This window comes from Fundulus heteroclitus, chromosome 9 (genome assembly GCF_011125445.2).
Source record: "Fundulus heteroclitus isolate FHET01 chromosome 9, MU-UCD_Fhet_4.1, whole genome shotgun sequence".
In the NCBI taxonomy this organism is placed as follows: Eukaryota; Metazoa; Chordata; class Actinopteri; order Cyprinodontiformes; family Fundulidae; genus Fundulus; species Fundulus heteroclitus.
In genome coordinates this window covers 34,572,553-34,597,473 of record NC_046369.1, presented here as the reverse complement: position 1 = coordinate 34,597,473, position 24,921 = coordinate 34,572,553, and the positions used below count along the sequence as shown (strand labels likewise).

The window sequence follows — 24,921 nt, the reverse complement described above, 5'->3', positions numbered from 1 at the left end:
ATGTAAAATACTGTTCAGTTGCATGATTGCATCAGACAAAACTCTCCCAGAGAAATTTAAAAAAAGAGTGAAAATGGTCACAAGCAAAAATGTAAATGTTCAACAAAGGACAAACTGAGCGCCTCGGCCATCTGCGGGGCAATTATCTGTTACTTATATCTATTACATGTATTGTTTAGTTGCCTATTAATAATCTTTAACATAGATTTGGTGACGTTGGTTTGCTGATATCTTTGCTCTGCAGGCAACAATTGGAATCGACTTCCTGTCCAAAACAATGTACTTGGAAGATCGAACGGTAAGGACCTTCGTTACGTCTGATTGCTGTCATAAACGAGACGGGAGATGTTGGATCACCGTTTAAAGCGTAGCTGCAGCAGCTGTCTCCATGTTGTTATCCTTAACAATAATGTGTATGCATTCAGACTGTTGAGCAGTGCTGAGGGAACAGCATGTCATCTTGTTGTGCTGCGTAGGTGGATACAATGAAATCTGCTGTTTTTTCCTGTCTGCTCATCTTTAAAAGCAGCGCAGCCTAGGAAATGGCAAATCTTTTCTTCTGAATAAAGCCTGTAGTGAAGCTTCTGCTGTGCTTGTTTTAGAGTGTTAGCAGTGACTGAGTGTGTCTGAAGGGAGCCAGCTGTTTCAGGCTCTCTGACTGTCTCCATAATCTTCCCCTCCTCAGCGTTCTCTCTCTGAACCCCAGGTGAGGTTGCAGCTCTGGGACACAGCAGGACAAGAGCGCTTCAGAAGCCTCATCCCCAGCTATATACGGGACTCCACAGTGGCCGTGGTGGTCTACGACATTACAAGTCAGTGCGCTTGATGATGGCTCTCCCATTCTCACTCTCTTTCACTCTTTAGTTGAGTCTGTCAGTGGTTCTGTGTTCTGTCACACATGAGGGATTTTACAGAAGGCTCCCATTGTGTTTTCACTGATGTTAATGTAGAGATGTCAGAATAACATTCATTCAGACAGATTCAGAAGTCAGGAAGATTTTCTTTTGAGCTGATTTTGTGCTTAATGGAAGAAGAGCTCAAAGGAAAATTATGGAATGTGTTTTAACCTTTTTTCCAGGTTTGGTTAACAATAGTAAAATGACAATTCTTTGCGGAAAACTGTTTCAATTTAGCAGCCTTTTGTTCTTGTACTCTAAAGTCAGAGGGACAAAAATCTAATACAGACATTTATACTTAGACTGAAATCTAAATTACCTGTTTTCCATGATTTGCTGTCACTCTTTTTTTTTTCTTTTTTACATTTTACCCATTTGTATTATTTTTTTACTTACTTACCATTTCACTGTATTTTAAACTATAAATGGCTTCAGATTTAAGTTGAACTGAACTTGTGGTTCTTAAACTGGTTCTTATTGAAATGCCAAATACAAAGAAATCTGGTATTTATTCAAATTTCTTCTAGGAAAATAAAGGTACCAACGTTTAGAGTCAGCATTTAGTGGAGGATATTTCAACGCTTACTTGACAGGACTACAGAAGTTATAGACTGAAAAGCTGCTCCAGATGCCAAAGAAGGCTTGAAATGGGCCTAAATCACACTTCAAAAATCAGAAGTCACTTATAGCGTTGTTATTTTGAGATGTGTGGAACCTCACAGACCTAATTACTGTATAAGTAGTTGAAGGTGAATATTGTCAGTTCAGATGTCCAAATGTTATAAAATCAGCAGAGAAAAGGACTTCTAGGCATTTTATCCTGGAAAAGTGTTTTGAGTTGAAACCCTCACACTCTTGGTAAAAAAAAAAAGGTTGGATGTATGCCTGTACCATGAATTGTTTGTAGTTAGTCTGATGATCACAAAAGGATCCTCAGCTCCAATTTAAACTTTGTCACATTCTGTGAAATCAGGTCTTACAATGTTAAAATGCACCTACATTTGTTGTGTAAGCTTTTGTTTTACTTTAAGCTCCTAGGACCCAAGAACTTTAGTCCAAACATAGGTATTTAGACAATTGAAAAAAGGCTGGAAAAGATCAGTTTCTCTTCAAACATACAGGACTGTCTCAGAAAATTAGAATATTGTGATAAAGTTCTTTATTTTCTGTAATGCAATTAAAAAACATGAAATGTCATACATTCTGGATTCATTACAAATCAACTAAAATATCGCAAGCCTTTTATTGTTTTAATATCGCTGATTATAGCGTATAGCTGAAGAAAACTCAAAAATCCTATCTCAAAATATTAGAATATTTCCTCAGACAAAGTAAAAAAAATTATAACAGCAAAACAAAATCAAACATTTGAAAATGTCCATTAATGCACTCAGTACTTGGTTGGGAATCCTTTTGCACAGATTACTGCATCAATGCGGCGTGGCATGGAGGCAATCAGCCTGTGGCATTGCTGAGGTGTTATGGATGCCCAGGATGCTTCAATAGCGGCTTTTAGCTCATTTGCATTGTTGGCTCTGGTGTCTTTCAGCTTCTTCTTCACAATAGCCCACAAATTCTCTATGGGGTTCAGGTCAGGGGAATTGGCAGGCCGATCCAGGACAGTAATGCCATGGTCAGTACACCAGTTACTGTGAGAATCTTATGTCGTCTCTTAACCACTACCATACTTGTGATTTAGTTTACTGAACCAAGCTGAGTGTTTTTCAAGGCTCAGGAAACCCTGCAGTGTTTCCAGTTAATTAGACGATTCAAGTGATTAGTTGAATAGCCTACTAGTATACTTTTTCACGATATTCTAATATTTTGAGACCGTCCTGTACGTTTGATCAATTATCAGCCTCATTTACAGATCTGTCAGGAGGAAAACAATGTTTGAAGAGACACTGATCATTTGTAGGCATCAAAAAGCCTATGTTTAGCCTGAAATAATCAGGTTTTAAATGGTTATCCTGTCCTCCCTGTATCAATGCTCAGGGGTTAGAGTAAGAGTCTGAAACAAGTCCTGCTGACAGAGTTGAATGAAGACTGAGTGCTGTGGTGGCCAACACTTCACTGCACTGAAGAAGACTCCACCACTTCCTGCAGCAGCATTTGGGGACAAAGTTAAGTCTCCAAATGCCTCCCTCTGGGTTATAGATGACGATAATGACTGTGGCTGGCTAACCACTAGCTGTTAATATTTCTAAATCTGGCATCTGCCGGGGTGCTTCTTGTCTGTTCTACAGTAAAGAGCTCTTGTTTCAGTTATTTAATGAGTCTAGACTTTAAATTACTTAGACTTATTAAACCCAAATTGGATCAAACTGAACTGTTTAAATTAATAGGAGCGTTTCGGATTTGTCAAACTTTTAGCTAAAACCTGGTGCCGTATCCTCAGCGGGATGTAAAGTTTTACGACCCAAGTCATCTCCTTTCACCCAGCAACATTATTTGAAACACAAGAAAACTAGTTTCAAATTTATAATAGAGAGAGGATTTGTGTTTTTTTTTTTTTCAACACTCCCGAACTTTCTTGATAGCAAAAGCAGCTTCAGAGTAGTAGCAACTAAAATTGTCGTGGAGAAATATTCCTGTCTTTTGCACAGTAAGTGATCTGATGTCTGCCTTCTTCTTGTCTGAGGCATCTGCTAATGTCATTTTCTCTGAGCTTCTATCACATCATTCACCTCCATCTGTTTTTTTTTTCCATTCATCTCTCTAGCTATACTCTTGTGCCTCCATTTAAACTTCTAACCCTCTCTATTGGTTACTAATTTAAACATACAATCACTGTAAAAACTGTTCAAAAGGGTAAAAACGAAAACTATCAGGTTTTTTTTTTTTGCCATTTTGTTCCATTGATTCAATAAAACCATCATTGAAGGTAAATGAGGTATTTCTTTTCTGTATGACCTTTGACTAAAGACCATGTACTGACTTATTATAATATATAGTGCACATTAAGCTACTATATTTGCTCACTATGATGCTCTCTGTTTCATGCGGTTGCTGTTAATAGCTTGACTATCATTTGTTCCAGTATCTCCATCTGAGTTTAAATGATTTGATCAGTGAATACTCAGAACCACACGCTGTCATGTGGCTACATACATTTACACTGAAGTGTAGTTTTTATGGGTTTCTTGGCAATTGTTGTCTACATAAGGATTTAGAATGTGACCCAGCTTACCAGTTCTTGTTTTAGGCACTTCCAGTGGAGGTCTGCCAGAAAGGGTTTTCAGAAGTTGAACAAATCATTTTCAGATTTATTTGGTGGGGCAAAAGACTCAGAGTTAAATATAAAACACTGCAGCTCTCAAAGGTAGACGGTGGCACAGCCTTACCATGCTTCAAAGGTTATTTTTATACATCCCAGATCAAGCCACTTATTAATATGTGCTCATTAAAATTTCATGCTATGAATGAATGAAGGAAAGATATTGAAATCTCAATAAGGACCCTTCCAATTGATGCCATTTTAGCTCATAAAATGGTGGATAAATGTATCAAGATGATTCAAAATCCATAAATCAAATGAAAATATGCTGAAGGTAAGGGAGGTTTATAAATTAGATAAGATTCAGATTATTCAATGGTGTGCATTTGATCCTGGATTTAGACCCAATCTAATGTATAGCACATTTAAACATTAGATTAGAAAAGCCGTGACGACTTTTCATTCACTTGTGCATAATGGAAAGATAAAAGACTTTGACAATTAAATATGGATTATCATCTTAACAACTCAGATTTATTCAGATATCTTCAACTGCAGAGCTATTTCCCACATTACTACCAAAACAGATATTAATGACCCAATGAGTATATTTCTGAAGGTCTATAAAATTAGTTTAGGTAAAGGTGCCATAGGTACATTTTATAAAGGATTTTTAACAAAGAAGCCTCACTCCACAAAATACATCAAAGGCAAATGGGAGGAGGATGGACATCTTTTAATTCCAAATGATGATTGGTTGAATGCATGTGAATCAAAGTGGAAGTGTACCAACTCTCTCAAATGGCAAGAGCTTAGTTGGAAATGTCAATTAATGTTAAATAACACCAAAGTAAAAGGCAAACTTTGGCGCACGTACAGTCGACTGTTGGCGACGATGCAAGACTCAGGAAGTAGGGCTTGAGTCCTGGCTTGAGATTCCTGAAGCTGTAACTAGAGTTTTTTTTATGCTAATACCATCCATTACAGTTTCCTACCATGTTCCAGGGAAATTTGAATAATTTTAACCCTTAAATATCTTTTGTTTTATTTTAAACTCCAGCTCTCTAACCTGTAGCCCACCACTCCCACACATTGGTCAGATGTATTAGACCTTTACGACCAGATTTTACTGAGGTCACTCACACATAGGAATAAAAATGACTAAATGAAACTTGATCCCTTTTTATGTTCATGGAAAACTCATGCATATGTACTGTAGTTTTTTTCCCTCTATCAGGACGTTCTGTGCACATTGTTTATCCCTCCCTATTTGTTCTGTTTTGTTTTACTTTGTTAGGAATATATAAAGACAGCACCCATCGCTGCACTTGGTGCTCTATTCCTCTTTTCCAAAAAAAAATAAACAATTAAAAACAAAAGTGACCTATCTCAGGCTAAATACAATGTCACATAGTTCCATAAGAAATATGTAATATTACAGAAGAAAACTTGGCTCATAATATTGGCAAACAAAAACATTTTCTGATGTGCCACGTTTCATGTTCACATGAAAAGATAAGGAATCTTTTATCAAAGCTCAGGTATGTGTACCAGACAGTCAACACTGAAGGGTAAAGTGGCTAAATCTTAAGGAGCGTATAAGAAGATGCAGCCAAGCCGTTGTTTAATAACTTAGCATGCAACTCCAGTACTGTTTGCATTATGCAGTGTCATCATCTACTGCCTTGCAACTAACTATTTATAGCACTTGATGGATGGATGGATGGATGGATGAGTGTTTGGGGTGGGTGATATCAACTTTAAAATTTATCATGATATATTGTGTTAATGTTGTGATAATAAGTGATGATAAAAGACTATTTACACCTTCTTGCAGTCTTTTTCAGGTAACTGTGCAGCTGTGACCGCATGTCACTTATAGTCCAATAAGCACAAGCACTGTCCTTAAAAAACATTTAGAAATGTAACATTTATTAAAACAAAATTCAAAATGTGTTTCGTCAGGACTCTACTTACATAAAGTGTGATTTATTTGTTTTTTATTACCAAACTGCACACAGTAACTGCATTTAATTATAGTTTTGAATTTATTGATGTTCATTGATGCCCTCAATAAACCAACAGTGGAGAAAATAGCTAAAACAACAATCATGACAATACTGCCAGTTTTGGGGATTTTCAGATACCACCAGTTGGAATTTATTGTGGTCAAGATAAATCATAAGAAAATTTTCACGATAACGATAAAATGATACGATTATGCCCTAATGGGTGTGAATATTTTTGCAAGGCACTCTAGCTATTATCTGTTACTTTGTTGTTTTGAAATCACACACTAAGCGGAGAAGATATGATAAGAAGCACGTCATGACGACACTTTGTAGCAGTCCATTTTTTTCAGTAATTATGTTTTTTTTTCCTCACAGACGTGGATGTTTGCTATAAAAACAGCCTTAGGAGGACTGGTGTTGCTGCATCGTTTATCACTTCAGCTGTCTGGTGTCATTTTCCTCTCTGCAGATGTCAATTCCTTCCAGCAGACATCAAAATGGATTGACGACGTGAGAACGGAGAGAGGAAGTGATGTCATCATCATGCTCGTTGGCAATAAAACAGACTTAGCAGACAAGAGGTATGTAGATACGGTCTGGCCTGCCGTCTCACTTCAGCATCTCTGCTTGTGTCGTGATGCTCCGTCTGAAGGCACATTCACCTGAGCACCGTAAGAACGAAGCCTGATCAACACAACAGGCCGACAGCACCGGCTGCGTTTACACTACAGTGTTTGGATGTTTTATTACAGAATACATCTGTGTATTAATGAGCTGGAAATGATTTCCTCCAGATGAATGCAGATGCATTTAAATTTATTGTTACAGTCTGAGCGCAACAAGAGGTGTGAGAACTTACTGTAGCTACATAATCAGGTTCTGTAATGAATGCAGTCATTAGCTTTATGGGACAAATTAAATAGAGTTCCACTGATGTGATGTTTGTAACTCAGCAGATTCTCATTGGAGCACATCTTGCCAGTCCACCTTCTTAGAAATAGGAAAATTATGATGGAGTCAGTTAACACCTAAATTAGTGTTTTTTTTCCCCTCCCTCAGCACATCCTCTACAAGTGGCTATACAATTTGTATAGTCATCAAATATGAGGGGAAAAGGCTGACGAGACCAGATTCCTAATGAAGCAAGGATAGAAAAATAAGAATCAATTTAACTATGCTTAGAAAAAACGTAGAGAATGATGGAAACGTGCATTATTGTGAGAGCAGGACAAAATGCCAAGGGAACTGAACCATCAGCTTGTGTTCTGTTGCCTAAATGTGTTGATGGTGCATGTGTATAAAATGTAGTCCACAGAGAGATTCCATACACAAAGAAATCAATGCAAAGAAATCAATGCAAAGAAAAATGAAATGAAACTGATTCCCTATTATTCAGTGTTAAAGCGCCTTCTTTGCCTGAAATCAGTTAAAACTCACAATCTCACAACAAGGTAGTAAAAAAAAAAGCAGTTCAGATTTCATACTCTGACATTCATGTTTCTTCTGATTGTGGTAGTAGTAATAATTAGATTACATTTTATTTATGGAGGGCTTCACAAAGACACCGGTAGAGACTTTACATACACATATTAAAATAAAAACGGACTAATCAGTGGTACACTTCAAGTACTCTTAAAAGGGTTGTTTTGATTGCTTATGAATAGTTCTGTGCAGTCTGACTGACTGTAGATGGAGACGACTGTGCTACTGAGGGATCAGCCTCCCCAGAGGCTGAGCTTGGTACTGGAGTCTAAAGACCGAAGCAGTGCGGCAGGAGTTTCTGTGAACTAGGAGGGGGGGTGGTACCGGAGAGCTTTAAAACCTAGGAAGAGGACTTGGAGTGCGTTGAGTCAGTGTGTGATGAAGTTATGGGTGAGCAGAGTAAAGGGTAGAGAGGAGCAATATTTTTTGAAATTGAAGAAGGCAGTTCTGGAGATGTTGCTGATGTGCTTCTTGGGATGGCGGCCAACTCTGAGTCTGAGGTTAGTGTGTGAGTTGGCGTGGACTGGTACAGGGTGGGACAAAAGTGGCATGAATACTCGTGGACATAGTTTGGTGTACCGTGCTGGATTCATTGCAGTTGATTTACAGAAAATTGGTTTCATCCACTGCGATGGACTGGCGACCTATCCAGGGTGAACCCCGCCTCTCGCCCATTGACAGCTGGAGATAGGCACCAGTACCCCTCGTCACCCCAACAGGGATAGACGTGTTAGACAATGGATGGATGGTTTCATCCATTGTTTTATGCCTGTGCCACCAGTTGGTGAGGTGCATTTTCAAAACCACTATGGATTGATGTCTCCTCAGACGGGTTGTATATGATTTAGCTGGTTGCAATCTGTAGCTTCACTGCTTGTTTATACACACACCATCAGCAAGAAAGCACATTTAATAAAACGGTGGTTTATATGTGATGGCTTTCCACCATATGCAATACCTTTATTAGATTCATGCTTTACAGTTCTCTGTAAAGCTCTATATTGTCTCATTAGTGTTATATTGATGGTGGAGAGTGCTTCCATTATTGCATTCTTCCTCTGAACTATGGAGCCATACTGAATGTCAGCTTTGCTACAGGAAAATCTGTCCTTGCGAGGTAAGTAATTTCATTGGTACTAAATGCATTAATTTCCCTGGCGAGGTCAACAGCTTGGAGCTGCAGAGAGAAAGTCCCCCGGTGTTTTATTTCACAACATGTCTGAAAATGAAAGGAAATCAGGAGAAATGCTGATGATGGCAGTTTCTGGGATGTGTCTCAGTGGAGCTGTCAATAAGGGTTCACCACTTCCATATCACCGGGGGAAAAATGTAACAAAAGATGAATAAAAAAAGCTTTGGTTTCAGATAAGTGAGAAAGAGTTGGCAGGAGAAGACTGCTCGTGGTTATACCTACACGTCCATTACAGAATGGGTGCTAACATTTAGAAAGTGAGATGTTTAATTCAATCAGCGCTCCTCTTCCTGGATAGTCCTTAAACTTGCTGAACTGGTTTCATTTTTCTAATGCCTAATCTAACTCAGCTGTAGTTTAGTTGGCTCTTAATGTGGCCTGAATATTCAAACCCCAGTAAATCTCCCACAGTAAAGAAATAAATGCTGTTTACTGCATTTAGATCACATCAGCATCCTGCGTTAATCTCCTTCTTTGTGAAGGGAAATGAGCCTTGTTGCTGTGTAAACCCGACGAACTGACGGATGTTTGGCTGAATCAATGTGGGGGAAAAATTAGAATGGCCCATCAGAGCTGTAGTTAACGCAAAGGTTTTCTTACTCGTTCATTCCTAATCTTAATAATGTGCATATTCTTCAAGTTACTGCAGAGGAAAGCCACATAAGTCAAAGGAAATTATGCCGGCAGGAACCTTTGTGCGACACTTTGTAAGGTGTGTTCAGCTGCTTGTGCAACACCGGGGTGTTTAGCCATTTAGTATTTTAAAAAAAATAATTAGATGTCATCCAAGTTGTGCAGCAGGGGCAGATATTTGCATCGCAGCTAAGAATCAAAAATGAATATAATTAGATTTTTTTCTGGGGCATATTTTTTGCCACTATATCTCTATCTGGCTTCTTTTTATTTCTTCTTTAAAAATAAATAAAATAAATTCCCTTTAAAAATCATCTTAAAATAACAGAATTATTTTGAAGTATAAAGTATACAGCAGTGTAGAATTTGTATTCAAAGTGCTTTGACACAAAGCATTTCAGCTGGTCTCCTTTTGTCTTTGTTCACTGGGGTGTGGTGGGCTTTTCACAGTGCTCAGTGCTTAGGGGAGTATACACCGTGTAGGAGCTGCACATCTACTAGAGCTCAGCATGGGGGGAATCTGGTGCACCCCAGCAGGAGGCCGCCACCAAGCAGAGCCTGTTGAGCTGCACACCGACAGCAAGAAGCCCGATGGTGGTCACCTTCATGCATTTTCCTCTTTTTCTTACTTTCAGTTCAAACGTGCTACCACAACACAGCTCCAAGGTGTCTTTTGAAGTTTAATTGTTGGTTTTGGATGATTAATTACTTCTATATTTCTTCTTCCCATAACCAAATAGGTTGTTAAGCAGAATTTGGTGGGGAAGAAAATCATATAACTACCGCATCATGTTTTTCACATTACTACCACAAAATTTCTATAGGCACAACACAAAGTAGTGCATGCTTTCCCAGATTTCCCTATTGTGGGACAATAAAGGTACTTCTGTTGTAATTGTGAAGGGAATGAATCGCATCATTTCCTAAAGTCTCTACAAAAATCAGAAAGCGTGTTAATTTGCATTTTGCCCCATCGAGTCAATACTTTGTAGTACCACCTTATGCTGTAAGTACAGCTGCAGGTCTCTTGCTACACGTCTCCATCACGCACCCTCCTTGATGAAAATTGATTAGAAATGGATTTAGGTTTTGTAAGCATTCCTCTGTGGTCGTGTTTTTGGTCATTTTGAAATGGTGCAACATTACCTTAAAGTTCTGGTTTGGTCTCCACCAGCCCCTAACAGAGAGATCTGGTTATATGGCTGTTAAAGGTGATCACCAGCTGTTTAGGGACAAAGCTTCTAATGGATGAAAACACGTTTGGATCCTACGGAGAGCAGTAAAATTAAAGAAAAGCTTAATTAAAATCAAAACGTCATAAACTCATATCAACTGTACATTTCTGTTTAAAATAAGCGCTTTAGTGCTTGTAATGTAAACAAGCTTACAGCAAAGAGCTGATAAAATGCTTATATTTACAATCTAAAATGTCTTTATGTCTATGTTGGTAATAAACACATATATCATTAATAAAAAGGCAATCTCCATGTTTTTACTCTAGCGCATGTTGATTCTGACCCTTTACTGTGACAACTTTAACAGATTGACAAATCCAACATGCTTCCTTCCATGTTTAAATACCTCAGTGATGCTGAAAACGGCAAATGTCCAGTCTTCTTCCTTCTAGAGCAGCGTTCACGTGGAAGAGGAATTGTCCGCCCATCCTAATGGCGCTCAGTTTGGTGCATTCTCAGATCAGAAAAATAGAGGATGTTTGTATTTTTCCCAATAGCTGGTCACCAGTCAGGGCTGATCAAGCTAAAGATCGTCCAGTTCTAAAGCTGATTTCCCTCTGCATCCCTTCTACAGAGCCAGAATAGCTTTAACAGACTTTTCTTTCCTTCAGCTCAAGCCCATAATGTTCCTCCTGCAGGGCTATAAAGACTGGGTTCAAAGTGATTTTACAGGTGGCTGCTGAACATCTTGACAGCAAACTTGTGCTGCTAATATCCTCTTTGCTGAGCCTGACCATCACTCAGCTTGGTGAGCCTCACATGTCTGCATGTGAACACCCTCTCAGACTCATTGTCATGTTTAGTTAAGATAGTCACACTATTCTGGCTGATCATGACGACATGAGAGTCTAAGGAGCAAATGGTCCCATGAAGTCCACGTTTAAAATGAGACAGATGTGCTGAAGAAATAAAATTATGTTCACAGTAGCCATAATAACAGTCATGGCCTTGTTGTTTTTATCTCCATGCTGCTGAGCACATGGGATCATTAGTGGGTAAAAGGGAAAGGGCACATCCCATATTTCTACTGATTTTAATGATACTGTTCTGAATGTTGCCAGGACAGCACATTGATCCTGCCGTTTCACTGGAGATGCTGCTCTGATGATAAAAACGCTGCACAGCTGATGAAGTTGTGATTCAGACCTAAGCGTCCAGAATTAGGATAGAAATTACCTTCATTATCCCTCATAGGGGAAATTCATGTGTCCCAGCAGCAAAGTGAGACATAAATGGAAGCATGCAGACACAAACTCACACATAAAGTCCCACAAGTAGTGGTGTAGCTCTGTCAGGTGGTGTTATTATGTAGATGCATCTCCAGTGTGACGTTTCCTCTTCCTGCTTCTCAGACTTGTTTTACCATCTCAGACGGTCTGAGTTACTCGGCTCTGAGCTGTGACACAAAGGAGCTGCTTCAGAACGGGAGACGCATCCTTTAATGCTTTGGTGATTTAATGCTCCTGTGTTTAAGGGTTGGAAGCTATCTGTTAGTTAAAATTATCCACATTTGGATGTAGAGAAGAGAACAAAATGGTTACATGAGGCTTAGCCAGAAGAGCAGTGGGCCGGTTTAGCCTTTCCTCTCTGGGCTGGGCGATAAATCGATTGATTAACAATTTTTTTTTTTAAGATTTGATTTTTGGAACATCGGGATTTTATTTAGCCAAATAGCAAAAAATAGCATGCAGTGCTGTATATATTTTTACCATAATATTTTTACCAAAAAAAAAGGGACTTTAATTTACTAATTTACTTATTTTTTTTACCCAAGTGCAGTGAGGCCTGTTCTTAGATCGTTGTGTAATACCACCAGCTGCAAACATTTTCATAGTTTACAACAGCAGGGCCGCCATCTTGTTTCACAGCTTGTACTTAGTTGCACTTTGAACTCAGGTCAACTCCCAGACAAAAGCAAGTTATTAAAATAATTTCTTTAATTTCTTTTTGTGAAATAGAAAGGAGGAAAAAATACATCTAATTAGGTTTGGTATAATTTTATTTTTAAGCCACGTTGCCCAACTACAACGTCTGGTGGACGGCAGCAATTTCTGTCTGTGTGTTCACAGAAACCTGATATTGTCTCTGTGTCAGCGAGGACCAAGCGATCACTGCCTGGTTCAGCTAAACATGGTGCAAATTTGTCATCATTAACTCTTCACACAGTGTAATTAATCACTCTCGCCCAGTTAGCCAATGACGCCTATTGTTTCCTCCCCTGCCTAAAATAACAAGGGGCTTTAGTCTGAGTCCTTGTTTGACTTCTACTTGGGGGTTGTTGGAGCGTATTAGCTGTGCCGCTGTTGTGTCTCGATTCTATCACTGATGAAAATGACCGTGTATTTGCAGACAAATTACGATCGAGGAAGGAGAGCAGAGGGCTAAAGAACTGAGCGTCATGTTCATCGAGACGAGTGCCAAGACAGGTTACAACGTCAAACAGGTGAGTTTACTGGGAGCTGCTCACATCTGACCAGGCTAATAAAATGTAGGCGATGTCCATAGCGCTAAGCTTTATCAGCACATTATGGCTAATGAATAAGCACTTATTTACCCCGTTAAAGTGGGTGGCCGTTTTCATTTGATCCTGATTACTGAGGCCAGTTTTAAAGCCCCCTGTGGAGTTCTATGTCAGGATTGACTGAACAAGCAAAGGAGTACATCCTCTGGTCAAATTAGTCTTTGCAGACTCCTCAGTGATCCTCGCAGTACCACGTCAGGGGTAGGAAGGGTGGTGGAAACCCACAACGCTTGTCCTGAATTAAAGTTCTTCGGGAATAACAACTCTTTCAGTGTGAACATCTACAATATACATTAAACCTTTGGGTTGTTTTAGCTAGACACCCTTCAGGTCCAGGTGTCCCTGAACCACTGTGCTTCCTGGACGGTGAAATAGTCTGAAAACACATCCCCCCAAACCTCTCTGATGTGAGCAGTGCTGACATCATCCTGCAATTTCTTTACCTCTCTGTTTAAAAGCGACATCAACGTCCAGCAGCGTCGGGCCAGCTCTGTGAGGGCGGCTAGTAAAACTTCTCCCTGATGCGGTTGGACGGCACATCACGCACGCGCCATTGTCTCTCCTCGGCCCTTTTCTGCAAACGGAACGGCATTCATGAGCTGACGCTGAAAAGGGGTTTTGTTGCTGCAGACACAAAAAGGAGGCTAGTCATGTTCAGCTCCAAGTCTGTTTCCAAACAGATGATTTCTGTCTGAATGAGCTGCTGAGTAAAGAACAAACACGTCGGAGGCAGCGGATGGTGCTGATGAAAGGCGCCTCGCTCATCCTGCAGCAGCACAGACAGAGGAAGCCCTTCTTCACCTAAAACACTAACAGCTGAAGCCCAGAACTGAACATCACTCTGTGGAGCCAAAACAAAGGTCACAGTCCTGCCTCCAAAGGCTGCAGTGTCTCGTTGTTTGGCTGTGTCATCATTCTGCAGCCTGACATTGTGCCAGCAGATCTCAAGCCTTTCTAAAATAAAACACTACCTTTCTTTCAGACGGAGGTCTAAAATGCCTCAACCATTCTTGTTCTGTCCTCTAAGTAATGTTCACTGCAGCTGGACATTTGGTTCATGGAGGAGAATAGATTAAATAGGTTTGTAATTACCTCTAACATCCTGGCTAACAGTCTCGTTCCTCTTCTAGCTGTTTCGTCGTGTAGCAGCTGCTCTCCCAGGGATGGAAAGTATGCAGGAAACAAGCAAAGAAGGAAGTATCCTTTGAAAAACAAGTGACATCATAAATGTGTTACAGTAGAGCTTAAGACAGTGGCCTAAAGAGTCAGAGTAAAGAGAAAATGGTGCTGTTGTTTTTTTTGTTTTGCTCAGAAGTATTCACACCCCTTGAACTTTCTCACTTTTTGCCACATTGCAAACACTAATGTATTTTATTGCTGTTTGTGTTTTTTTTTTTTTTTTTATCTATTTTTGATAGACCATTGCAAAGTAGCATACATTTGTGAAGTGGAAGGAAAAAGATTTGGTATTATTTTAAACATTAAATAGTTGTATTCAGCTACCCAGAGTCAATACTTTCTAAAGCCACATGTTCTACTGAAATCTTTGTCTATACTTTACAAAATAGCTCAAGCTTACTCTGTATGCACGGAGAGCATCTATTAACATTAATTCTTAAGTTTTGCCAAATATTTTAACTGGATTAAGGCCTGGACTTTAACTAGGCCATTCTGAATCATGATGTGCTTTGAACTAAACCATTCTAGCTCTGGTTGTATTTAAGAGTGGTTGTTCTGCTGGGAGGAGAACCTCCACCACGTTCTTCTGTGGTTAATGCTCCTCTCCCTGGCATGTCTGCTGTGTTCCTTGGTTTTAATGATGCTGTTTGTTCTCTAAGGTTTTCTAACAAACCTCTGAGACCTTGAAAGACCAGCTGGATTTACAGCCAGATTAAATCCCAACCTATTCAAGGACTTCTGGAAGCAATTTTATTGAGGGGTAGAGAAATATTTTTAATTGCAATAAACCCATCTATCCCTTTAATTTGTTTTCACAATTATTAACTGATTTGTGTTCTCCTGTCATATAGACCCCCCCCCCTCCCCCAATACATCAAGGTTTATATTTACAGGCCTAGAAATAAAAATCATCTGTTTTTGCATTTATTTAGGTCGTGACATGTTGCTTTTTCTGTTGCTGTTTAGGATCTTTTGACCGATCCCGTGTTGTGATAGAGGCTCTACTGCTTTTTAATTCTACTCAGTTGAATTGAACATGGTGTGTGGTCAGTCTCTGCCTCAAGCAGAGGAGTTCGAGTATCTTGGTGTCTTATTCGCCAGTGATGATTGGATGGATTGAGGTTGCGTCAACAGTAATCCAGCCGCCTCTCCTGCATGTTGTCGTGAAGACAGCTGAGCCAAAAAGCAAAGCTCTTGACTTACCGGTAAGGCCCGTTACTCTGATGTTTTTTCACGGAGTTCGACGTTACCTCATATCCATGTTATTTAAACCAGCATCCATCCTGTGCTTGTCTTCGTTCTGCGACTGCTCCTCCCTGGGTGCGGCAGTCCTTCATATCCTCCTCACCTCCACAGAGCAGAGTCGCATCTCTATGGAAACTGTGGATGAGTTAGAAAATTGCTTGTACCGTGTGAATACTGCTGTCATTACTGCGTGTCATTACTCCTTCAGTTTTAAGGGGTCTCCTGTTGTCCCGAGGTACACGGCAGCATTTATCTGCTTAAATCAGACAGGCGTGGCGTAGCGTGGCATGGGAACACGTCTGCAAATCTGACTGCAGCACGCCAATAATTTACTGCCACAGCCTCTGTGAACTTGACTCCTCCAGTTATAAACTCAGTAACCTACCAGACTTTCCATCCATTCGGATGAACCCGTTATTTGTCGCAGGCAGCTTTATATAGCTTGATCTCTTGTTCTGTTCTTCGTTTCGGTTATAGTAATGGATGAAGGAGCGGGAGGTGCAGTGATGGATGGCTGGTGATGACAGTTCCTCGGCAGGGATGCGTCCCTGCTGACGGTCGCTCACTGCAGCAGCTCCACGGGATCGCACAGGAAGAGGGAAGCGAATATACACGGACGCAGGGAGCTGCAGTGCAAGTTAACATTCAATAGGATGAGATTTTGAGTAGAAATTTAAAGTGTGAAAGGCACGGCCGGTGAAATCAGAGGCCAGTTAGCACAATGGGTGTTGGGAAAATGAAGCAGTCTGTTCCTTGTTCCCTGTAATTGGTGCTGTTAAACCAAAGATGGGGAGGTCACACTTCATGATGGATGTCCAGGCCTGAAGGTGTCTGTTTTCTGCTCTGCTTCTGAAAATCATTTCCTAACTAATCTTTGCGTGTCAGCGCCTCTGCCGGGCCGCAGGCAGGGATATTAAACATGGTGCTTGACCCAGATCAGTGTTGGGTTCACCAGGGTTAACAGGAGAACCAAAAACAGAATAAATTGCAGCAATTAAAGTCGGCCTGAAAAGAACAAAGACACTGACTGACCATGAGCGTCGGCTCCAAAATTGTTCACTGAATATAGTGATTTGGACAAGTATTTAAAACACTCACATCTTTTCACATTAAGTCACATTAAAACAATAAAATTTTATGCATTTTATGTAATAGCCTAAGATAAGGTAGTGCAAAAAAAGGATATGTAGTTTTTCAAGATAGTTTTTACAAATAAAATCTGAAGTGTGGTATGGATATGCATTTAATCAGTAAATAGAGTCCACCTGTGTATAATTTAATCCTAGTTGTAAATGCAGTTGGTCTGTAAAAGCCTTAGAGGTTTTTCAAAGAGGTAGTGAACAAAAGGCACACGGTATCTCTGGAAGAGCTGCATAGATCCAGAGCTCGGGTGATGGCTAACTATTAGTCAGCAAAAGTCTGATTTGAGAAGAATGGCAAGAAGAAAACTGTTAAACCTAGTGTTTCGCCGATACCGATACCAGTATGGGACGGGGCCCAATGCAGCACTAAAATGGTGGTATCGGTATCGGCGAGTACCAACAAATAGGCACCGATACCATTTTGATGTTTGTATGTCACTTGAACGTAGCCTTCTCTCTCCCGACTAGTATTATACATGTTATATAAAGTTCATGAAAGTTGCACTATTTCGGCATTTGAGAGCCAAAACTCAGGGTTTAAAAGAGATTATGCACTTATTAACGTAATTTTGCTGTCTTACTGTTGCACTACTATTATACATGTTATAATTTCACCAATGTTGCACTATTTTGGCATTTGAGAGCAAAAAGTTTATTTAACTAATGTCACCCATTCTAGGTAGGCAATAAAAAGATGTACTACCCTCAGTAGTATGCAGTTCTTCATATACACACACACATCAATTTCAAACAGATGGTATCGGTATCGGCCAATACTGCACAGCCAGGTATCGGGTATCGGTATTGGGGCCAAAAAATGGCATCGGCGCAACACTAGTTAAAACCAGACTAGTGTGACACATAGGTTGCAAAGATAAAAGACTTCATACTCCACTTGTGCCATAAATACTTGAGACTTGACTTGAATTCATGGTCTGAGACTCCAGTCTTAGTAAAAGTTTTTGTCTCATCAAATGAAGAGTGAAAGGAAGCTGGTATGTGGGCTACAGACTGCAGCTGCTGTGCATGTGGAAGGATGCGCTGATTATCAACCAGTGACTTTGAATTATTATGGGATATTAATCTGTTTAGTGGTTTATCAAATATGAGTGAAGTCAACTAGCTATGCAAACCCTTTACTGAGGAGGGAAATCTGGGCGGCCGAAACAGCCCCCTACAAAAAGCTGAGTTGCGGATGAAATTCTTTGGAGAATTTACATATGCAGCAACTTCAACCACATGAAATTGTTTATTCAGTGATGTCATGGCACCTTTAAAACTATTTTACTAAAGGGACTGAGCACAAATGTTTGTCATTGATGTTCAAAGACGTGTCCTGGGAGATTACATAGCTTTGACATAAGGGAGCTGAATACTAATACAGGCCACACTTTCCAGATTTTTAAGTATTAAAGAAAACAAAAAGTTGAAACAATATATATTTTTTTTTCTACTTAACAATTATGCACTAGGCTTTCTTCATCTATTACAAAGTATCTCACTAAAATACAATGAATTGTGTGCATGGAGTGGAAAAAAAGTGAAAAAAATATCCATACTACTTTCACCCTTTTCCAAAGCATCGTGACAGTTGCTGTTTCAGAGCATTTCAAGGCAACGCAACGTTATTTAGGTTCACTTTGTCTTCTAGTCAGGTTGATTATTCTTCGTCAGGATCTGGTCTGGGGAAAGCAGTATAACTTCACTAGACAATATGTCTGGGATTTCACCATGAACCTAAATGCAAAAGCATCAGAGAATGCACCCTAGCTCCGACTGCACGCATTACCCCAGCATGGCCCAAAGGCCTGCTGCGTTATTCAACTCTGGCTGCCAGACTAACATTTACCAGGGAAAATAAAGCAACCTGGAAGGAGAATGAAAGAAAAACCTGTAAGCACTGCGGTCTAAAACGGAAATTCACACACTTCACTGCTACGGCTCTGTACCTGCAGAGTAATAAATGCTTTAGAAATCAACGGCTGAATGTGATTTGAAGCTGATCGTTTTGGTTGAGGTTGCATCTCCTCTGCGCCTCCATTCATAGATTCAGAATGATTCGCTACTTCATAACAAATACGTTAAATGTATTTATCACTGTATCTCTATAAATTCTGATTTGTATCTTTTTATTATCTTTTCATAATGTAAAAATTCCCCTGAAGCTCATTTAAGTCTCCCATCATCCCGCTGACACAATCACGCCTAAAGACTATGATAAATGTCGTACAAGCGTGGAGTAACTGTGGTGAGCCTGAGTTATGCGGTCACCAAAATATTCATGACTGACGAGGCTCATTTGGTTTGCTGATGCTGCCAGCTGACACGAGCTTTCTCCTCTGGATGGGAGCGGGCCCACATGGGAACCCTCCAGTGTGTGGCGTGTTAAAACGCTGCCCTTGAACTGACATAGTGTCACCATGGCGCTCTACCATAAACCGTGGAAACAGTCTGCTCCTGGAGCAGCTTGCTGCAGTCGCGGCGCAGCGCTCCGCCACATGATGGCCATTTGAGAGCCACACTGGGACTCTTTGAATCTAGTTTGCACACAATATGTAGGCCAAGGCTTTTGTTGCCCCATAAAGAGGAGGCTGCAGCTGCAGCGCCTCCGTGTGTGCCAGGCCAGCAGGTAAAGGTGGCGCTGTTTGGAAGCACTCAGTCATGATGGGCTTTTTGTGTCTTTAAGACAAAGTTCATTCTCAGCGTTGGATGAAAAAGACATTTTAATGGATACCCTGGGGGATCTGCCTATGCTTTGTTTAAAAAGAGCTGAATATTTCACCCTGTTGTGATTTAAAGCCAGGCCTCATTAGCTCTACAAACTGTAGCAGCTTTTAACTCTTCTACAGTGATTCAAGCCGGCATCTATTCAAAGTTAATGTCTCCTCCTTAAAGGAGGCTTGTCCTTATTGAGCTGCATCACTTGTACACATTTATTTTACAAGCGAGCTTCCTCTCTGTCCAAGGCCTGCTGTAGGGAACTAACTTGTTGGAATGAAAAGCCAACCCCTCTTTATACATGTGGGCTGTACAATGCTACAGCAGCAAGGTGGCGCTGGGTTCAAATCCCAGCATCTTTCTGAGTGGAGTGGCCTTTCTCAATGCAAGACTTCACTCTGGCTTCCTCCTTCAGCTGGAAAACAAGCATGTTAGGACAATTGGTCTCTTTGAATTCTCCCTTAGCATGAGCGTGAGTTTGTGTGTGCATGCATGTTTTTGTTCTGTGTGGCTCAGCGTTGCCGTGTGACGACCCACACTGACCTGATCTGTGGATGTTGTACCGCATATCGTGCCTTTGACTGCTGGAGATGTGTGCTAGACCCACTGTGACCTTGCAAAGATGAGTGGGTATGGACAGTGGAGCGATGAGAAGCTGTTTATACTTGCAGCCACTGAGTGGGAAATTAAAAGAATGTTAGGAAAATGCACCATCTAGTGGTTGGATACTGGTACCGCAGCTAATTTCTTAGTTTTTTTGCTTTTAAACTGTCTCTATACAGGTGCTTCTCAATTCATTAGAATATCTTATGTTGGTGTGTGTGTGTGTGTGTGTGTGTGTGTGTGTGTGTGTGTGTGTGTGTGTGTGTGTGTGTGTGTGTGTGTGTGTGTGTGTGTGTGTGTGTGTTGAACTGAATTAATTAGTGATACACTTCAACTGGTTGCTGCTGTTGCTGTTGCTTATTGTGTTCTACAGCTTATAGAAACTCCAAATTCAGTTTCTTAAAAATTGGAATATAGTATTAGACCGATAAAAACTATTTTTAAACAGAAATGTGGGCATGTCTGTGCACTGTAGTCCATAAGCTGCTGCCAACACTTGGTTGTTACATGCAGTGAAGAATCCCGGCATGTTGTGGCCCGGTGGTGGTGGGCCTGTGGCTCTGCAGAGGTGTTGGAGAGCCCAGATTGATTTAAGATTACCTTCGGCTGCTTTGCATTGTTGATTCCAGGCTCATCTTCCTCTAAACAATACTCCGTGGATGCTCTAGATTTGGGTCAGGCAAATTTCCTCGCAGCACTGACTCCGGTTGCAGTAAGGCCTTGTAAATCTTTCCAAAACTCTTAAACAGGCTACATTTTCCTCCCACTCTACTTTCCATTAAATTGCTCGAATACAGCACCAAGTTAGCTTCCATATGGCCAAAACGTAACATTTCTGTTAAAGATTCTTTATTTTTATCTTATTCTATATTTCTGGCTGACTGAATTTAGAGTTTTGATAAGTTGGAAACCATAACCATCAGAATTAGCATATATAATACTTATAATTAAAGGGGAAGTCACTGTGTGTAATAAATCTATATAATAGGTGTTTTCCTGTTTTTAGATGAGACCTACCTGCTGACTAAAACAAGTTGCAGTCTCTTATTCATTTAGATCGTACCTACATGCCTCCTTTGCTTCCTTAACATTTCTTCCAGTGATCGACATAAAGTTGGACAAACCCCAGGAGCCCCAGAGCACCGAAAGCGGCTGTTCCTGTTAGTGTTCAAGGTTCCATATCCTGGAATCCCATCATCTACTCCACATCGCTTGTTACTTTGCTTCCCATTGGTTAACCCGCTGTTGACTTTTGCACGTTGAGATCCATGATTTCCTCACCCAGCCACTAGCCATTGGTTGGAACTAGCAATATGTGAAATTGGGTCTACTTTGTCAACAAAAATGCTAAAACGAAAACGATCCTACAACTTGGTAAAAGCTTAAAAAAAAAATGCCCCAAAAAATCCTAATCTGAGTGTAGATTTGTTTTTTCATGGGGGAATGTAAAGCTTTCCTGTTTTTTTTTTTTTTTTTTCTTTCATCTAATTTTTGCATAATCAGAGGAATCCCTCTGGAAGTTTTTTTTTTTTTTTTTTTTTTTTTTTTTAGGGAAACAAGAACTTTTGAGTGTCTGAGAGCCTGAAGAACAGACCGGACCATATTGTGTGCCACAGCTCTTGTTGGCAGTCACAGAAATGTTGATCCGTGTAACGTTTCCTCTTCATAACTATTCTTCAGTATCTCAGATGTTATTACAGAACAGCCAGTAACAGCCTTCCTGCCTGTAGCCCCGCTGGTGTCCATACGTTTGTACTTCAGATGTTCCGGATGAATCTGAACTGTCAAGTCCAGATGATGTAATGCATGCCTAGTTGTAAAGCATAGGTACTGTCTACCTTTGTACACGAGTTTGAAAATGTAATGTTCCACTAGTGACGTGATGCACTGCGTCCACAGCGTTCTTGGAGCTGGGTTTGTATACTTGACTTCTGATCACCTTTTTGCCGTGTTCGTAATCTTGTGCTTTCTGTATCGATGGCATTAGAACGCAGTTCCACTGAGGACCGCTGCCACGTCACTTCACTCCCACCACATTCCATCTCTTCCTAGGACACCTTCAGTTTGTGTGTCACAGATTGTGTCCAACTGCTGTTGCATTGTGGGGAAATTGTGTTTTAATGATTAAAATCTGCACGTGCAGATTGCTGTAAATGAGCAGTGAAGAGTCCCACCCTCAGCCACGTGCCGGTGAACACAGTTCCCTTTGTGCAGACGGATCAACTACACCCTTAACATCGTTCCTTTGTTTCCTCACCGACTAAAGACTAATTTGCACATGTAGACCTTTCAGGTTATTATGAAGCTGTACAGTCGCTTAATTCAAAGATGTGTCTGATTGTTAAAGAAATTGTTGCATAACATGTTTCCACTTTTGGGTCGTCTTTGCTGCTTGTGTTTAAACTGAATGAAATGTTGACATTATGGAATGTTTTATTTTTCCCATCTGTGGGGCGATTCTAACGTTCTGGTGGTGAAGTCAGCCTGTGCTAAGAACACTACTTCAATTTGATGTGTCTTTGATGTAAAATCTTTACAGCACTTTTGCAGAATGTGTTTTAGATTTAGAGTGAAAACGTAAACTGTTCAAACATGTTCATCTCCACACAATTTGGAGTACTGTGTCCTAGAGTAGAAGCATTGATTTACAAATTGTTTTCACATATCTATATGTGGAGCACTCTTCTAAAGCAAACTCTTATCAAACATAATGAGCCAAATAATAAAAAAAAAAAAGATTAAATATCACAGGAAGTCTTCACCAGAATCCAAAAAAAATAAAAATAACGTACCATTGGACTTTCCTCAACATGCTAAAAAAGAAGCTCTGTGGGTCCATTTCACAAACGGATGTTCTGGGTTCCTTACCATACAACCTTGCAAGAAAAACACTCTTTGAGCAACAATTGGTTATTCAAATGAGTTTTGGAGATTCTCCATTGTATTTAAACCTAAATATGTAAACGTCCACTTTTATTTGATGGCCCATTTCAACTTTCCATAAAAGTGGACCTAGGTACGTAAATGAGATGTTTGCCTGTTGGAGCAGGAGGTGGGGGGGGGGGGGATTTTTGTCATTGTGCGGTCACAGATCAGTGCAGTGAACCTGATTAGTGCTGAACTGGTTCTCATTCACACTGTACAGAGATTTAGCATGTCTCTCCAAATGGTTAATAAAGATGTCTTATTACCAACCTTCTGGGCTAGTTTCTTTTGTACTTTTTCTTTTATTTATATCATTGTGGTTTTTTTTTTTTTTCAAACAGACAAAAGGATTTAGGATTGCTTCTCAAAATAAAAACCCAATACAATACTAAACACTACTACATTTTCTAATAAAGCACTTTAGAACAGCAGCTGCGACAAAGTGCTGAACATACGATGAACATTCAAAATGAAAAGAGCAAAAGATGACAGTAGAAACATGAAAAGGAACAAGCAAAAGTCTCAACATGTGTTAAAAGCCTAAGAATAAAAATGTCCTGAGGTGACTTTTAAAAGGGGACAATAATAATTCTAATATGTAGCAGCAAATCATTCATTAACGTCGGAGTGGCAACACCAAAAGCTCTGTCTCCTCTGAGCTTAACCCACAAATTCCACATCCTCTGTGACCACTCCGTGCAGTTCACGTCTATCCAATGAAGCAACATTATTTTAATTAATGAGAACCATTCCACATGAGTTTAGACCTTGATACCTCCAGGAGCAGCTGGCCAGCAGCTCAGAGAGGTACGACGGGCAAGACCATGCAAAGGTTTTAAAACAAATAAAAGCCAGAATATGGGGTGATGTGCTCCTTCATCACCAGCTCTGGTCAAAAGACGAGCAGCGTTCTGGAGCTGCTAGGTCGACTGGCTGAGTCCACTGGAAAGATCATTACAGTAATCAAGTCGAGTTATAAGGAAGGCATGAATTACTGTTTCGAAATTTTGTTTTAAGAGAATCGCCTTTGTCTTTGACAGCCGCCTAAGGTGATTAAAAACTGGACTTGACCTCTGCTCCAACCTGCCGATCTAGTTTAAGATCACTGTCTATTTTAAAACCCAAGAAACCGTCTGCTAAGGCGCCCAGATCAACAGGAGATGGTTCACAGGAGCTGCTGGGACAAAACACCGCCGATGTCATTTAAGGTTAAAAAGTTTAAAGCCATTCATGCTTCAATGCATTCAAGATACAAAAACCTCCTTTTTAATCACATGTATATCCTCACCGTACAACCTTGTAAGAAAAGCAATCTTTGAGAACCAATTTATTTAAATGAAATTTCCTTTATTTGCTAAATTTCTACCTAAATTGTGGCCTAAAATCTGTGAATTTGTTACAGTAGAAATAATTTCATTCATTATGTCACTAAAAAAATTAAGTTCCATAGCAGGTAAATTGAGTTTTGTGTGTTTGCCTGCTCTGTGACTAATGAATAAAATACTAAATTGAGAGTTGTACAACATCTGAGAATAATTGACAGATTATGCATTAACATTTGACTCTGATCATATAGTTCTTCTATTGTTCAACTTGGTCTGATGGTGTGACTGCTAGCCTGTTCTTGCTAGCTTATAGCACCACACATTCTAGCATTGTTTTATTTCACAAAATATATACTTCAGATGCTGTATATGAATACGTGGCAAACATCATTATAGCACTGAAGCCACTAGAAAAGAGGATATAGTTATGATTTGATTTAGTTAATAGCTTACAGTACAATGCACGGGTAACATTAAATATGTAGTGAACGGAGACATAAAAAGGGGATCAATTGTATAAATCAATACTTGATTTATTTATCAGAAACCATAGCAGTGTAATCAAACTAAATACATTTGTCTTGTCAGTATCACAT

At 40.0% G+C, this 24,921-nt stretch overlaps 1 protein-coding gene across 2 annotated transcripts in view; it reads left to right on the top strand.

The window, feature by feature from the left end:
• rab6ba (RAB6B, member RAS oncogene family a) overlaps nt 1–23,270 on the top strand; it is an 87,408-nt gene extending 64,138 nt beyond the window's left edge. Inside the window, exons 3-8 of one of the 2 annotated variants that reach the window (XM_012861234.3) lie at nt 245–298; nt 686–812; nt 6,595–6,706; nt 13,017–13,110; nt 14,319–14,385; nt 21,176–23,270. In XM_012861234.3, the coding sequence (XP_012716688.1) occupies nt 245–298; nt 686–812; nt 6,595–6,706; nt 13,017–13,110; nt 14,319–14,385; nt 21,176–21,240 (519 nt within the window). In that variant the 3' untranslated portion in view covers nt 21,241–23,270. The remainder of the gene's footprint in view (nt 1–244; nt 299–685; nt 813–6,594; nt 6,707–13,016; nt 13,111–14,318; nt 14,386–21,175) is intronic. The other variant, XM_012861235.3, reaches the window with a different exon arrangement.
• The last annotated feature ends 1,651 nt before the right edge of the window (nt 23,271–24,921 follow it).